The 16,574-nt window shown below is 42.0% G+C and overlaps 1 protein-coding gene and 1 long non-coding RNA gene across 2 annotated transcripts; one reads left to right on the top strand and one right to left on the bottom strand.

Annotated features, from left to right (window-relative positions):
* Positions 1–148: 148 nt before the first annotated feature.
* On the bottom strand, positions 149–16,574 carry cand1 (cullin-associated and neddylation-dissociated 1). The gene is made up of 26 exons (XM_044108520.1): positions 16,261–16,574; positions 11,407–11,482; positions 11,262–11,329; positions 11,020–11,174; positions 10,776–10,899; positions 10,552–10,639; positions 10,311–10,479; positions 10,135–10,240; positions 9,917–10,062; positions 9,102–9,253; positions 8,605–8,745; positions 7,572–7,713; positions 6,931–7,139; positions 6,688–6,856; positions 6,499–6,588; positions 5,476–5,629; positions 5,164–5,401; positions 4,777–4,965; positions 4,548–4,691; positions 4,090–4,225; positions 3,479–3,655; positions 3,307–3,402; positions 2,655–2,824; positions 2,391–2,555; positions 1,971–2,078; positions 149–1,329 (listed from the first exon to the last, which is right to left on the bottom strand). Exons 1-26 carry the CDS (start codon positions 16,326–16,328, stop codon positions 1,105–1,107), a joined length of 3,705 nt encoding a protein of 1,234 aa, XP_043964455.1. The 5' UTR covers positions 16,329–16,574; the 3' UTR covers positions 149–1,104.
* On the top strand, positions 7,720–10,043 carry LOC122826536. Its single transcript, XR_006369813.1, has 2 exons — positions 7,720–7,867; positions 9,876–10,043. It is a non-coding gene; the product is annotated as an uncharacterized LOC122826536 (long non-coding RNA).

Genomic DNA, 16,574 nt, shown 5'->3' with positions numbered 1-16,574 from the left:
AGATTATTGCTAAAAAAATAAATAAAAAGGCCAAATAAGATTTCCCCCATATGTAATGCAGCCACCAGTGATTTATTGCTACATAAGTGGGTCATTAATGCGTGTTTGTTTATGTAATCTGATTCAAACACAAATAAAGCAGTCAGAGTACGTAGGCAGGCAGAAATGGACCTTTTTTTTATTTTTCCTCAGGTGATAAACAGTGGATTGTCCTGACCAGACCAAACCGGATTAAACCGGTCTAGGCCAGACTAAAATAAACGAGACACAGTAGAACCAAAATCCAACCACAGCTTACCAGACCGAACCGGCCAGAACCGGTTCAGGGCAGCTGAACTCCCAGAACAACCAACAGAAAATCGATACTTTGTTTTACTCTATGTAACCATGGCAACAGCCAGCATGGTCCAGTCGGGTCTGGTCAGAAGTAACCTGGTCCGGTAATCTCTCCTCTTTCTTGCTTCCTTCCCTCCTTGGATTGAAGAAGTCAAGGGCACATCTACTTACTCAGAAGAACAACGGAGAAGCTGATTGGTCCACAAACAGTAAAGCCCCGCCCATCAGTTCTCTCCCCCTCCCATTGGTTGCCTATGTCATTTGCAAGGATTAGGGCGGGCCTTTCTCCCATTGGTCACCACAGCCTGAGGCAGAAAAGGCTGTTTCTCGTATATTTTCTCCTATTGGTCCATTCAAATAACACGCCAACTGTCAGTCACTCAGCAGCGGCCAATCAGGTTACAGTACCTGCAGAACTTTCTGGAATTATGTAGAAAAAAGAAAAAAAAGAAAAAAAACAATGCACAGGGAGATCAACCAATCATTTCAACTCATGGGAGGAGCTTCCAAATATTTTTTTTCTAGATTTCATTTTTTAATCTTTGTTTTTTGTCCGTGTGAGCCGTCCATCAGTCTTCGTCCTTTTTTCCAAACGCAAAAATCAGTGCAATGCATCATGGAAACAATCGATCGCGAGGAGAGGGTGTATCACTACAACTTTTGTGTGTGTGTGTGTGTGTGTGTGTTATGTTGGTATGGAAACATGCTGCGGGGTTAGCGCTCCAGCAGCGGGATGGTGCATTGTGTTAATTTGTTCTGTCCGCGTGTTTAGCTGGTGTCCATGGACTCCATGTTGGCGGAGCTGGAGTCTCTCTGGATGGAGTCAAAGATGGCCGCTAGCTCCTGATTGGACGAGATCTGTGACTGGAACTCTGACATCAGCGGCGACTTCTCGGCCTCTGGAATCGTCAGCAGCGCGACGACCGCTCGCATCGCCGACCGCTTCAGCTCGTCCTGCTTCTCAAACTCCTGTTTCACCGAGTTTGCCTTTACCTGCAGAGAAACGCCATTTTTATTCTCCTGGTAGGCGGCAGCTCATCTCACCCAACACAATCAATTTAATTTACCACACACAGCCCAATTCAATTTCTATTTATGTCGCAGACAGTCAAAAACATTTAAATTGACCTGAAAATTAATAGTTTATAAATGTAGTTAGCTAAAATTCTCCACTGTAAAAGTTCAATAAATAGGCATAAACGGTGTAATCTATTCCTGTTGAAAATATGTTTAATTATTTTATGTTTAAGTTGAATACAGTCCAAATCGGGGATGCCCAAAGTGTGGAGCAGGGGCCATTTGTGGCTCTTGAAATTATTATTTGGACCTCTGACTACAACTGGTAAAAATTTGGCCAACAAAACAGAAAACAACTGATGATCCCCCCAAAAATTGGAAATTGTATGCCGTTATATACAGATTTCATACAATTTTGTTTGCTGTTGAGAAAGTAAAAGACAAACCACAAAAATCGGAGTAAACTAATTTTGGCATTTTTAATTTAAATTTGCCAGACACCTCTTGTCCAAAACATCTCAACTGAATCAAATCCAAGAATCAATATAGTGTCGGCTAAAGACAGAATGGAAGGAGCTCAATTTGAAAAGAAACCAGGTGTGTGTTTGTAGCTGTACCTTTGTGGTGCAGGTGGCTCTCAGCGGCTCCACCAGTCTGTCCAGTCTCTGCAGCACAGCACTGGGACAAAGTGACGACAGTCTAGCCAGCATCAGGAAGGTCAGCATCTACCAGAACCAACGAGAATTCAACCAGCACTTACTGGAACCGAACACATGTAAGATTAAACATTAACCCATTACTCTGGTTAATGAGGGCAATAATAAAAACTGAGACTAACAACCAGGATTAAATTAAGTATTTCCTTATTTTTTAAAACTGATACTAAAGTATAACTTCACAAGATGCTCAACATCCCCAAATTTTTATTTTGTATTTTTTTCAAAAATAAAACCTTCAAAAACCAAAGTACTGATCAATCGCTCAGCGTTAGTAACAACAGAACCCGGACTGGTGTGGTTTCGGGTCGACAGACCGACCTTGATGTCGTAGTGGTCCTTCAGCCCGTCCTCTACGTGGTTCAGGAAGGTGAAGATGTCCAGCCGGTCCAAGCAGCTGTCCAGCAGAGTATACATGCACTCGAACGCAGCCTTCCTCAGGTCCAGCCCGTCGTCCACCGTGTGTTTGAAGGGACCCATCTCCACCTGCGCACAGCCAACAGTCGGTCAGCTACCTGGGCCACGCCCAGAGCCACCTGGGCCACGCCCACCTGCAGGGCTCCACCCGGCGCCGGCTCTCCTCACCTCTCGGATCAGCTCCTTCCTCACTTTGGTCTCGTTGTAAAGATGCGGTAAAACTGAGTCCAGCAGTTCTCGGATCAGGCTGGGTTTGTTGTGGGCAGCGGAGTTAAAGGTTACCAAGGCAACGCGGCGCACGTTCAGGTCCGGGTCTTCCAGCGTCTTCAGGAAATCACCTGGGAGAAAAAGCAACCAATGAGGGATCAGACTCTTAACCTTCTACTGAAAATATTCAGTTCAACTTCTTAAGTAAAAACAGATGACCTCCAAAATTATAAACAGTGTTTCAAGATGGCGGCTTGACCAGTTTTTGTGGTTAAGGCGCAACAAATCCCATAAAATAATATATTTACTGGAAAGACTGGAGCTCCTTGTCTGAAATAATACTTGATGATAAAAATGTCTTAAACATAAAGAAATGTTGAGTTTAGGGTTGCAACTAACAATTATTCTACTAATCTATTAATCAGATTTGGAACATACTGCAGATTTTTTATGTACACATATAAGCTAAAGATTAAAAATACATTAAATAGAAAAAAAAAAACAAGTACATTCTTTATTAGATAAGAAAATGAAAATTTATTTCAGTGTTGTCAGATCCGCTTACAAAAAGAATAAAAATCCCACATATTTAGGATAAAAACAGAGGAATTACCTATGCAGTTCTTGAGCAGTGGGTCGATCGGCTGCGGCTGATCAGAGATGGTGAACTTTACCGCCGTTACCACGGAGCTCCTGGCATACGATGAGCCTACAGACAGAACCGGATAAACGTCTGACTCTACTGCTACTGGTGTTGGTTATCCTGTGATTTTAGTTCTGCTCACCTGACAGCAGGTATCCCTTGAGGCGGGGCAGCAGAGTTTCTGGGTCGATCAGCGTCAGTTTGCCCAAACATTCGGCCACAACGTTCCTGGTCCCCTCCTCCTGACACTCGCAGTGTTTGAGCAGCAGAGACCAAACCGACTCCACGTAGGGCTTCAGGCCCGACACAGATGCCGAACCTGGACACACACATGTTAAAACCAAACACACACACACACTACTACAGGCTTTTCTAACGTCATAGAATACAGATTTGTAAAGCAGAAGTGGAGCCTTCTGCACAACCAACAAGAATGTAGCAAGTTGTTTCTGTAAGTCAAAAACAAAACACTTGTCTTTTCCAGCAGCCATTGTATAGCAGTACAACCAACTGAACAAATGTTCTGGAACTCAGTTTGGGTTGCTAGGTAACGGGTGGAACTCTGCTGAGGTTACTAAGTAACAAGGTTGCTTATTCAGACAGTGACTGAAGAATCTGGAGAGATGTCTTAATTTACTAATATGTCTAGTGATAAACCAGCATCAGATCTCAGGGATGCAAGTGTGGTGAATCTGATTTTATGATAAACCGGCCTGCCATACACACAGAGCGTTAGCGGATGCTGTTTCTTACTGATGATTTCTTTGAGGGAGTGCAGCAGCAGGTACTGCCTCTTGGAGGAGGAGATCTCCTGCAGGACGAAGGGCAGATACTCCGGAAGATTCCCCACCGCGATGCTGCCGAGCGCGTATGACGCCGCAGACTTCACCTGAGACACAGCAGGTCAGAGGTCAAGTCAATTCACACTCTCAAATATTACAAGTATGGTTGGGCGGCCATCTTGTCTTACAGCTTCTGTTTATTTGGACTTTGAATATTAATTAGGGCCAGGCAAAAAATTTTTTTAACAATAATAAAATAATAATATTAGGAAGTCCAACACAAAAAATAACAGAAAAAATGAAATCAGGTGTTTTTGCATTATTACCATTTTGTTACTTGAAACAATATTATCGTTTATTGTGATAAATTCTGGGACCTTTAATCGTCCAGCTAAATTTGCTTGTTAGCCCAGAAAACTGGTGGTTTACCTCTTCACTGGAGGAGGAGAACGCGTCCAGGATGACGGTCTTGAGTTCTGGTTGGCCGCTGAGGTCCACATGGTGTCCCACCTCGCCCAATGAGAGCAGAGCTAGCAACCTGATGGAGTCTGTGGAGCGACTGTTCTTCACATCCTGAAAATCCAAAACACAGAAATCAGATTTCACAAGCAGAACGTGGAATAATCTAAACTTCCTCCATGAGGTTTTATTGTCTCACCTGGATGAACTGCCCCACCACAGCTGGCCCCTCGTTGGGGCAGGCTCTGGTCAGAGCCGCCACGCATTTAGCGATGGAGCAATACGCCTGTTTATGAGGCAGGGCGGCGCTCTGACTGTACACTGGACCCGTCAGCATCCTCAGCAGGTCCATGTAACCCAAACCAGGGCTTTTAGTGGCGACCAGAGCCTGAACAGAGTTAATGAACCTGTGATTATCAACAAGTTATAGTCAAAAAGTTTATTTGGTTCAGGATTTATTACTTAATTTTCATTATTCTGACTTACAGCAAACACAAATACTTTGGTCTCATATCAGGTGAGAACGATACTTTGGTACCGTTCTCACCGGACGGCCAGGTGAGAACAGAGAGAAATGAGTGTGAACCTGGTAGAAGTCGAGCATGGCGGCGAGCGCTCCTCCCTGCAGCAGCGGCGACCGGACCAGCGCGATGAGCTGCTGCAGGATGTTTCCGCCGGCCAGCTGGCCCAGCGAGGACGGGTGCGTCACAGCCAGCGTGGACAGGAAGCTCAGCGCCATCTGAGACACGTGCATGTCGCTCTCCGAGATGAGAGGCGGCAGCTCGGCCAGAACGGCGTCCACCATGACGGGCGTCACTGCGGAGCTGCAGGGCAGGAACAAACGGTGAGGTGGGCGGAGCTCAAGCTTGTGGGCGGGGCACGCAGGTGTGGCGACTACCTGTAGTTTCTGAGCAGGATGTCCAGAGCAGCCAGCGTGCAGAGCTTCAGGGCCCGCTGGTTCTTCCTGAGGAAGGAGGCGAGGATGGGAACGGCGTCGGGAAGAACGGGTCGGAGGTCGATTTTCAACGGAGAGCCGGCGATCAGCGTCAGAGCTACAAACAAAACGACAACGTTACGCCTGCTGGTTACTGCTGGTTACTGCTGGTTACTGGTTACTCACAAGAAATATTATTCTTAAAGGTGACCTATTACACTTCCTTCACCTGGTTATGGTAGATCTATGGCCTAAACAAAACATTTTTATTACATTTTTTGCACAAAATAATTCTTAGATAGGGGGACTTTAGTTTGTCAAGACATTTTAGGGCCTCTTGTCACTTTAAATCCAATAAACTGCTGCTGGCCACGCCCCCAAATCAACGTTTAGAATATCGTTCACCATCATACATGTTTGAAAAGCATTAGTAACAACTCTTGTACAGCCAACAAGAATGCAGTAATTGGTTTCTGGATGTAAGTGAACAACAAATCTCTTATTTGTTCCAGCAGTCACTGTGCAGCTCAGACAGGGGAGAAACCAGCGGACCAGACGTGTGGAACTCAAATTGGGTTGCTAGGTAACGAGCGAAACTCTGCTGGGGTTGCTAGGTGACGGGTCACTGCCGTTAAAGGTGACTTAATTGGGAGGTTTTTGAAACTGCCCACTTTCCAGACCCCAAAAAATATAAACTTGTTGCTAAAAAAGAAAAAACAGAAGCATATTTGTTTTTTAAGCTCTTGCTCTGTTTTTAGAAGCAGTTGAGACCCAAATGGAAAAACAAAAAAATGCAAAAAGTGAAATAAAAAAATACTCCTTGCCATAAGATGACCAATGTTGTAATTATTCTAATGAATAATAATTGTCATAATTTAGTTCAAAGACTATAATTCATTAGAAATTTGTGTACCAATTAGGGTTGAGCATTTATCAAACTGTTTATCACTGAAGTATTTCTTTTAGCTCCTGTACGAATCAGCTGACCTTTGACCGTCGTCAGCCGTGTGATCTCGTTCTTCAGACGCTCCAGAAAGATCAGCAGCGTTCCTGGAAGCTCGCTGGGCAGACGGTCACCTGCACAACAAAACCACTTCATGACGTTGCGTCACGTCTTATTTTTATTTATTTTTTATTTTTTAATGTCACATCATGTGACTGACAGGTGGCCATTACCTAGGTTACAGATGATCTGCCCCATACAGGAAATGGCTCGCTCTTTGACCTCCTGGTCAATGTCGGCGGCTTTCAGGCGTTTGATCGTGCAGGTGAAGAGGTCGCTGATGTAAGGGGAGGGGTCAAAGCTGTCCAAGGCTTCTGATTGGTTATCCAGAGGTCTGATCACCTGGAGGCCATAAACACATCAATAAACACCGTCTGAGACGCCGAATGCATTACAGTCGCTGGTTTGAATCCCACCTTGACGAGCTGCTGCGTGACGAGCAGAGCCTCTGAGGTGATCTTGTAAAAGGGGTCTCCCACGCAGGCCACCACGGGCGGCACAAGGGCGGGGACGTGGGCGTGGAAGGCGTGAGCGGGGTGCGTCACCATGATGACGTGGAGGCAAGACAGAGCGTCGATCTTCAGGTTGGAGCTGCTGGACTTATCGTTCAGAGAGAAGATGATACCTCGGACATAAAAACCATCACAGGTTAACAATCAGCAATTTCATTGGTTTAATAATGTGTTTTCTGCTGGAATGGACAGTAAAACATGTTTGTTCTATTTTAAATCTGAATATTTTTATTATTTTGACACATCAAAGTATTTCCAAACCCTACAGATTTTTCTGATTAGCTATTTCTGGTCATATTTTAGTTTGTCCGATTAAACTAATTTCCAGTTTTACTAACCCGACCTGATTGATTCAGGGTGTTTTCACACCTGATCGTCCTGAAGATTCACTTTGATTCGGGAACAAAATTGATAATGTTGCAAACGCTGATGGTAATTTTTGCTGCCAATGGCGGCAGAGCTACGTATGAGGTTTGGGGGCGTGAATACTTTTTAATTTCACTGTAAATCTACAGGGTTTCTGTTTATTTGTGGTGCTGCATTACCTGGTATTAGTACTGGGATGTGCTGCGTCAGCGCTCCGGGGAGGACGTTGACCAGTTCGGTCAACATGTTGAAGCAACATTGCCGGGTTTTCACGCTTTTCTCCTTCAGCTGTTTGTGAAGAGCTTTGACGATCATGGGCACCTGCAAAGGACGAGCAACATTAACAGAGAGAGAGAGAGAAAGAGAGAGAGAGAGCTACTTCCTGTCACCTGCTTCAGTCTGTTTGGCAGAGCAGGATGCTGATGGTTTCCTGTCACCGTGGGAACGGGTGAGAAAAAACCAGCAGCATCACTAGGTGAGCAACAGCGCCCCCTGCAGCACAGAAACTACACTGCAGACATTTTGGTCCAGTTAAAGCATAAAATCTAGACTACTTCAACTTTTTTATTAAGATTTTAGTCTAAATTATGAAGAAATCAAAACTGAATCGTGTTGTTTGCAAAGAGCTTTAAAGACAAATAAATAAAAGTTTTGATACATTTTCTTGTTACATTACCAATAAAGTATCCATCTGTCCACTAAAATATCTCAAATTAAACTTTTAAACGTCTGACCTCAGTTTATCAGCCAAAGTGTGAGACAGGTTTTAAAATCAGGTTAGAAAGGCTCAGAGGAAAAATGCAACTACATGGGTTGAAAAGGCTAAACATATTTAATTAATGGTAAAATAAATGGATGTTTATCAAAAACAAACAGAGGATTAGGGCCAGGCTAAGAAAACAAATTTTAATTGCAAGAATAAAGTCATACAACGAGAAAAAAGTTGTCATAAAGTCACCAGAATAAAGTTAGAATAATAAAAGTCGTAGGACAAAAAAAAAAAAAAAAAGTTAAAACGAGAAAGTAAAACATCTTGTGACGTTATACTTTGGTATAAATCTTACAAATAAGAAAATATTTAATCTTTTACCACATCAGCATCTAATTATTATTTTATGTTGCAATAATATGCAATAACTTGCATGTTATTGAGATTTGATGCGCCAGCCCACCACGTCCAGCATAATGAGTCGTCTGCCGGGTTTTTCCCACCTGACTCTGCAGCATCGTTAGCGGCGTCTCGCCCTGCTCCATGGCGTCCGGGTCGGCCAGCCAGCTCTGAGCCGGCCTGGTCTGTTTCAGCAGCGACAGGTAGGCGTGGAAAACGTCCGCCTTCACGTTCTCCTCTCTCTCCTGAACACACAGGAATTATGTAAAATTAAATTAATGTGCAGTATAAAAGAGAAATCTGCTCTTTTATCTCGACAGAAAACAAACTGTTTATAGATTTATTTTATGGAGAATCTATATTTCACACACCAAAATATTAGCAATTTTTTCAGTTTTAATTTTACAGAAATCAGATAAGAAATAAGGACTTATGATGGTTTTGTAACATGATCCAGCTCAACCTCAGGCTGGTTTTGTGAACAGGACTCTGTAGTGACCTGTCTGCAGGTCAGCGCCACTAGCGATGGCGGCTAATAGCTGCTCCCCTGTCCAGCGATAAGTGAAACGTTCAGCGGCAGCAACGGGACGTTTGAAGTTACCTTGAAGCGGCAGACGAGCGCAGGCGAAACGGAGCGGTAGAACTCCGGCAGCATCTCGTGGCGCGTTGAAACGACGGCGTCCAGACATTTGGCCGCCGCCCTGCGGACCTTCCAGCTCATGTCGTCGTCGTCGCTGTATTCATCATCACTACCTGGACAGGAAAGAGGAAAAACAAGTTCAACTAAAACCCAGAGCTGGCTGAAAATTTTATTTTTTTGATTGATCAAATGTTTGGTTTAGAAGATTTAACTTTTAGGAAACCTGGATTCTTTTTGCCCAATGCAAACCCAAGGAATCCATTGACAGGAAAATTCTCCTAGCCTGGAAAAATCTCAAATTTTGAAATCAATTTCAAGAATTTAAAAGAAAATGTTTTTACTTTTGAAACAATCTAGAAAATTTATGTGGTTATGAGATTTTTTTAAGCATATTTTCCATTTTCAAACAGAAATGTCCAAGATTTTTCTAAAAAAATAAATAAATCTGTTTTTCTAGCAAATATTTGACTTTTCAAGTACAGAAATTTCCCAGGTTTTTTTCTGGAAATTTTCTGAAATGAATCTCAAAATTTTGGCAGAAATTTGCACCCTTTACTCTCTTTTTTATTAAAATTTCCTCTAATGTGCTCCCGTAGCCGTACAACTCAGACTGGAATAAACGCCAGTTTTTGAAAATTTTTTCTCTCATTTGTAATTTCTTCTTTAGAAAAGAAATCAGATTGTATTTTTAAGCCGTATCGTCCAGTTCTATTAAAACCACTCCCATTTTTCCAGGTTGGTTCCAACATGGCGGCGGCGATAAAAACTTTTGTTACCCTGGTAGTCTTCATCGTTCTGCTCAGCGTCCATGGCGTTGTCGTCCTCGTCTTCGTCGTCAAAGTTGTAGTTGGGGTCGTAGGTCAAGTAGCGGAGGCAGATGGAGATGATGGTTGGAACGTGAGGATAAACTTCTTTGGGACACCTGCAGAGACACGAATTAAGCCAACAGAAGAAGAAGAAGAAGAAGAGCTGCCGCCGCCGCGCTTCGCTCTACCTCCTGACGAAGGACTCGAAGGCCTGGATGCAATACTCTCTCAGCTCGTCGTCGTCTACATTGCAGAACTTCACCACCAGAGGGATGATCTTCTCCAGGTACTCCCCTGAAGAGACAGGTCAAAGGTCAGCTCTGCGTCCGGTCAGAACGGTCGGACGCTTCGGGCTGCGTCTCACCGATGCGGTGTCCCGCCTGCCGGCTGATGGCCGCCGTGCACTGGATGTAGGTGCGCGTGGTGGACATGTTGTCGTTCCGGCCCAGCTCCGTCAGCAGATGCTCGATCAGGTCGATGAAGACCAGGTTCCCGCACGACATCACCAGGTGGCCCAGAGCCATGATGGTCCTCTGGAAACAGGAAGAAAACACGCTCAACAGGGATTCATGGCAGCGGATTTAACCTGAGGTTCCTGAATGCACCTTTCTGACCGCCAGCCGGGGGGAAGTGAGCTGAGGCAGCAAGCAGCTGAGGATGGAGGGATGGAAGTTCACCAGCAGGCCGCCTTGTCTAAAAAACAACAGGTTTGATCACTTAGAGCAACTGAAATGTGTCCCTGATGATGTCATCATCAGGGACACATTTCAGTTTATTCTGGTTTCTTTACGTTCCTGCGGCTCAGAGCTGCATCCAGGTGTTTCCATACCTGCACAACATGTCCGCCATGATGTCCAGCGCCTCCAGCTGCACCGACACGTCTTCCTGTTTGGCGATGGCGCTCGTCAGGCGGCCCGTTATCTTCTTACAAACACTGGCAGCTAAAGCAGAGCCTGAAACACGGACAAGGTAAACGAGACTCGTATTAAAGTAAATTAGATCATTTTATTGGCAACAAAAGAAAAATGAAGATTATTATTACTATTAGGAATAATTTTAAGGTCATGTTTTACCGCTGGAAGCCGGCGGTAACTCTCCAATCACGGTTTTGAGGCCGATGGAGGAAATGTCTCGCAGCTGTTCTTTGTCTGACAGCATGTTTGTGCACAGAGTGTCCACGATCGTCTCCACCTGATACTCCTTCACTTTGCTGACCAGCGGCCCCAGGCTGGCGAATCAAACGCACCCACAGTTACCTCCGCAATTAAAACAAAAACGTTTCAAAACAGATGCTTTTTTTTTTTTTTTTTTTTACCATTTGACTGCCAGGTTCTGAACTTCTCCGTTTTTGTCTTCCAAAAGCTTCAGGATCATTCTCACCACCTGTCAATAATCACAATTAATCGATCGATTAGTCCAGAAACTAAAGCATTCAGTGGATTTCATCCGTACGAACCGACCTTCCTCTCGCTGTCGTCGTCCAGTTTGATCGAGTCTTTCTGAAGTTCTGTCATCAGGTCGTTTGTGGCCATAAACCTAAAACCAAAAACAAATTCAACCGTTTATCCTCAGGGTTCAAAGGTCAAACATTTACCAACCTCTCTTTTACATTAAAATCTTACATTTTTATTGACAGACAAACACAAAGTACTGTTGTTATGCAGAATGAGATGCTGTTCTCATTTTTACACATAAAAATCTAAAAATAAAGACAAATGGAGTCAAAAATCTAAAACCTGATACGGGTTTCAGATTCGGGTGTTAGGATGGCCTAGTCAAAGTCCAAACCCACATTTGAGGCAAGACTTAATGTTTACCATTGTTTGCCATCCAATCTGACTAAACTTGAGCTGCTTTATAAAGAACAACAAGCAACAATTTTACTGATAATAAATCTGTTTTCACATTCTGCAGATTTCTAATTTAACCTCTTAACCTTTTATGTACAATTTTAAAAATGTATTAAAAGGTGCAAATAAATACATTCCTCTTTTAAATAACAAAATAAAAATTTTATTTTCCTAATTCCTTTCGTGAATTTGAACTGGATGAAGCTAAAACTGCCACTTGAGGAGTTTTGTTTAAATGTATAAATATTGTGTAAACTTTTGGCTTATTTAGTGCTTTGAATAAGTTATTTTATAAGCAAACTGGGGATTTGGAGTCTGTATAAGGTAGTTAGTTAATAATTGATTAATCAATCATTATTATAGTCCTACTCTAGATCAGGGGTCCCCAAAGTGGGTCCTGGAGGTCCGGCCTCCTGCATGTTTTAGTCTCACTGGTTTAACAAAACCTGGATCAAATGATGGTTTTTTAGCTCGAACTAAAACATGCAGGATGCCGGGCCTCCAGGACCCACTTTGGGAAGCCCTGCTCTGGATAGTCAAACATGTAACAAAGGATTTTCAAAAACAAAAGCATGCCACACTTTTCAGATCTTCTCTTGTTTTCAGCTTTGCTCTACTTTGTGTTGATCCATCACTCTTCCAACTACTTCAAGCTTTTTATTTGTCTTGGTAAAGAATTACAGGAATCAGATTAAGTTTCTCTTTTCTGCACCAACATTTTGAACCCTGAAGAGGAAAACCAGATCAGGGCAGCTGGAGTTCATAACGCTAAATATGTTTTCTTTTTAGCTCCAGGAATGAACTCGGTCCGTCTTTATGCACAAACCTTAAGAGAAACATAAAACACCAACAAAATTATGACAAGTCTCCTCTGTTTGCTTCACATCCAGATCAAAGAAATCTAAAGTTGTTTTTATTAACTTCTTCACTGGAGCCTTCTTGTTTTTTGGGGGATTTTTTCTGCTATTAATCCAAATCCTTTAATGCTAAATGAGATCTGCTGACAGCAAGTCCAATCCAATAATCACGCTTTCCTCTGCGACACATCCTGCAAGCACGGCGACTCATTTGCATATGTTTGACAGCGACGCAGCAGAGCTTTAAGAAGATCATTTGTGAAGACTCCAGCAGCGACACTCCACCTAAAAAAGACATTTCCTCTCCTGCTGAGCATCCGCTGATTTGGTATTAAAGCGCTCCGATAAGAACGGCTCCTCAGCTCCACTCAGCCGAGGTCACGAGCAATTTCCACAGCGAGCGCATTTTTTCACAGATTTATGGGACAGACGCGGCTGCTGTCGGAGGCGATGAAAACGATAACGTCGCCTTGGAGCTTCTCACCAAACAAGCTGCTTTGCTCCCAGAGTTTGATGAGATTTTAGGAGTTTCACTGCTGCAACTGCGTCTGTTTAATGTTTCAGCTGAAACATCAAGCAAATGAGCCACAACAAAGTCAAATAATTACCAACTTATTTTACAGCACACAAAACCTTTCTGTCCGATATTACAAAGGCAGGAAATAATTATTCTTCAGAAAAATCACAATTCTTACTGCTGGGAATTCTGGATTGAATCAAAAAGCTTCATAATCAATTTTAATCTGGTGAAGTCTTTATAATATTATAAATGGAATATTTTTTTATGTTTTTTTGGTTTCAGAAAAAGAACACTGAACAAATCAAGCAACATAAAAATAGTTAAATAATCTGAAGCACAATCTTTTTTCTATAGTATACAATAAAGTTTTTTTTTCAATTATTAGAGGTGCGGAAAAAATCTGAACTAATTTAAAATGCTCAAAAAATTAATTTTAATTTTTTGTAAAATTATATTTAGAATAATTCTCAGATTTTTTTGTTTTGAAGAAAAATTCTTTTCTTCAAGAAACACTGAACAAACAACCACAACATAGTCAAATAATCAGCAACACAACCTACTTTATATCACACAACAAATTTTTGTCCAATTAATAGATATTTATTCTATATAAAAACATAACTGTTAGTCCTGGAAATTCAGAATCAATTCAAAATGTTAAAAAATCTATTTTAGTTTACTTAATTTTTTTGTAAAATTATATTTAGAATAATTCTCAGATTTTTTTTATTTAAAAAAAAAGCCATGCAGTTGAGCTAACCTCATACTAATAATTTAAGTAACAGAATTTTCTGCATAAACATATTTTTGTTAAAATATAAACTGATAGAAATTGATGCAGTATGAAACAATATAGAATTGTATTAAAGATATTCTATTTACATTGTCTTTTCTTATTGTCAGTCACGATTTACATTGAATTCTTAGACCTCTTAAATAGAAAAATTGGTTTCCGAATTAAACTGTGATCCTAAAAAGGTCAATGGAGACAAATAGATTTTAACACCTATTGACTTGTTTTAATAACAGCATAAAATGACATTTAAATTTTTATTTATTTTGATCTTTGAGGAGAACCTGACGGCCCAACAAATCAATAATAATAAATTATTGTTACTAAAGCTACCCAAACATTTTTATTTTTGGTCAACATATTTTAAATTTTATGTTTAATTTTTAATATAAGTTAATATGGAAACATTACAACTTCATTTGATTTGTTTTTATAATGTTCAATGTTAATTTTATATGTAATATTCAAATAGTTCAGAACACATTGCATTGATAAATTTTATTTTGTGGAATATATATGATAATCTTTTGAAGAAAAAAAGTTTTTCAGAAGAAAATAATTCTTTAATAAATTATTAAGTAATAAAGAAAGTACTGGCGATCTGTACAAAGTGATAAAAAACATGAAGCACCACAAGCAGTGATCCAGTTTGAACTGGGCTGCATGTCAAACAGCTTGTGGTGATATTATTGATTAATACTAACAATATTAACAGAGATTAATCGACATTCTTTACCAATATAACAGAACTTTGGGTTGAAGGATTAAAACACAATCCCAGTTTAAGTGGTTAATCATATAAACCCATCGTAAATATTAAACCAGGGCTGCACAAAAATCTGAAAAATGTGTCATTATTACAGAAAACTGAACACTTGTGTCTTTTTTACCATTTCACAATAAAGCCAATTAAGAGACCATCCTGCTCAAATGTATTCAGCGTCTGATTTTCTGACACTTTAAATCCCGTATCCATTCAAATATTGAATCCCTGTATTGATTTGCAATTTTAATATGGCGACTATGATACGTTGTGCAGCTCTATCCAACTAAATATTCTCTACCAGCATCCTCTGATTAGCATGCGATAACAACTGCGATTCAGAATCTAATGGAGCAATGAATCTCCAGTAACAGTCAGTCTTGCAACAAACCTGAATAGGCCTCTGACTGAAGAATGTTGCTATGACAGCCTATTAACTGTTATGGTAACATCTAATTGACGATATTCTACATTAGCATGTCCAAAGCAACACTAAACAAAGACATTTGCTTTAGCTGCTCCTTTTTAAATCTCTGTCTGGTCATATAGCTAGAAAGATGTTGGAGATCCTTTACGAAGATCCTTTACGAAGCTCTACCAAGTTTAAAATCCTTGTTTTGTCATAAACTCCAGACTATAACTCTCTCTCTCTAAACAGCGCCTGTGAAGTTGCCAGGAAGCTACCAAGTACCAATAATGCACCCCTGTGTGATGACGTCTTCAGGGATTCCCTGTGAGCCAGTCAGGTAAGTGTTAAGAGGAGTAAGTGTGACTTAAGTATCAGAAAATGAGCTGGAATACCCCAGATCTCAGGTCCCTGAACAACACTGGATACTAAATACAATATGGCGGCCTCCTGTATGTAACGCAGTCGAACATCTTATCTGAACCCTAGTGGACTGCTGTCTCATTAAATCCATCATCCATAGACAAAACTAGTCCCACTTCTGTCAGAAAACTTGCTGGACAGTCTGAATGCCCCAAACCAACACAAGCCATGTTTACTGGTTTGCTAATGGTAGTTAGCATCGCTTCTGATCACCACTTCACGGTCAAATCCAACCGGCTTCCAATCGGAACACGGTTAAGTTGGAGTTGACGTCATCTCCGGACCCGAGTTCGGGGTTCAGACCCAGCTGTATTGCAGCAGAACCTCACAGTACTGCTGCATGACTGAAGTTGGTGGCAAACATCTAGCAGGCGGGCTAGCTGCTAACCAACGGCCGTTAACCCGCAGCTCAGCTGTCTGTTAACCCGCATCTCCAGCTGGTTAAAATCTTAACGCCCCGATCGTTACCCTGATAACCAGCAACTAGCAGCAAAACACCGGTTGTCACATCAAATCTAACCCGAGGATCGGGCCTAACTACCAGGCTAACGGGGTGACGATGATCAGACAGGTGGAAGCTAGCAGCTAGCACATTAGTCTCAGGCCTTACTGAGACTGCACTGGGTTTAACCAACAACAGCAGCGGGTTTAACAGGAACCTAGAACCGATCCATAAGGCGGAACCACTTGTGCCGATTTTACCTGAAATCTTTGTCGCTGGATGTCATTTTCTCCAGCAGGTTGGAGATGTGGTACGAGGCGCTCGCCATGTCGGTGCTGTTAGCTGTTAGCCTCCCGCTAGCACACTGCGCTCAGTGAGAGTTCCTGCGAGCCCCGCTGCGTGTCTCTGCGTGTTTCTGCGTGTGCGTGATTTTTTTAAGACTAAAAGGGTGTGTTGTTGCTGCTGAAGCCACCGTCCTCTCCGTCTACAGCGACTGTCGCATCCCGGGGCGCGGAGTTTGTTTGAATGGAGCAGCCGTTTCTCTCTGCAGAGGGGCGGAGTGATCAGGGACGGA

This window comes from Gambusia affinis, linkage group LG23 (genome assembly GCF_019740435.1).
Source record: "Gambusia affinis linkage group LG23, SWU_Gaff_1.0, whole genome shotgun sequence".
Lineage (NCBI taxonomy): Eukaryota > Metazoa > Chordata > Actinopteri > Cyprinodontiformes > Poeciliidae > Gambusia > Gambusia affinis.
This window is presented reverse-complemented; position numbering and strand designations above follow the sequence as displayed.

Coding starts and splice junctions, on each gene's coding strand:
- cand1 (XM_044108520.1), bottom strand. CDS start 16,328: ATGGCGAGCGCCTCGTACCACATCTCCAACCTGCTGGAGAAAATGACA. Junction 10,241..10,310: donor GCAGGCGGGACACCGCATCG/GTGAGACGCAGC, acceptor CTGTCTCTTCAG/GGGAGTACCTGGAGAAGATC. Junction 1,330..1,970: donor GAGCCACCTGCACCACAAAG/GTACAGCTACAA, acceptor GTTTCTCTGCAG/GTAAAGGCAAACTCGGTGAA.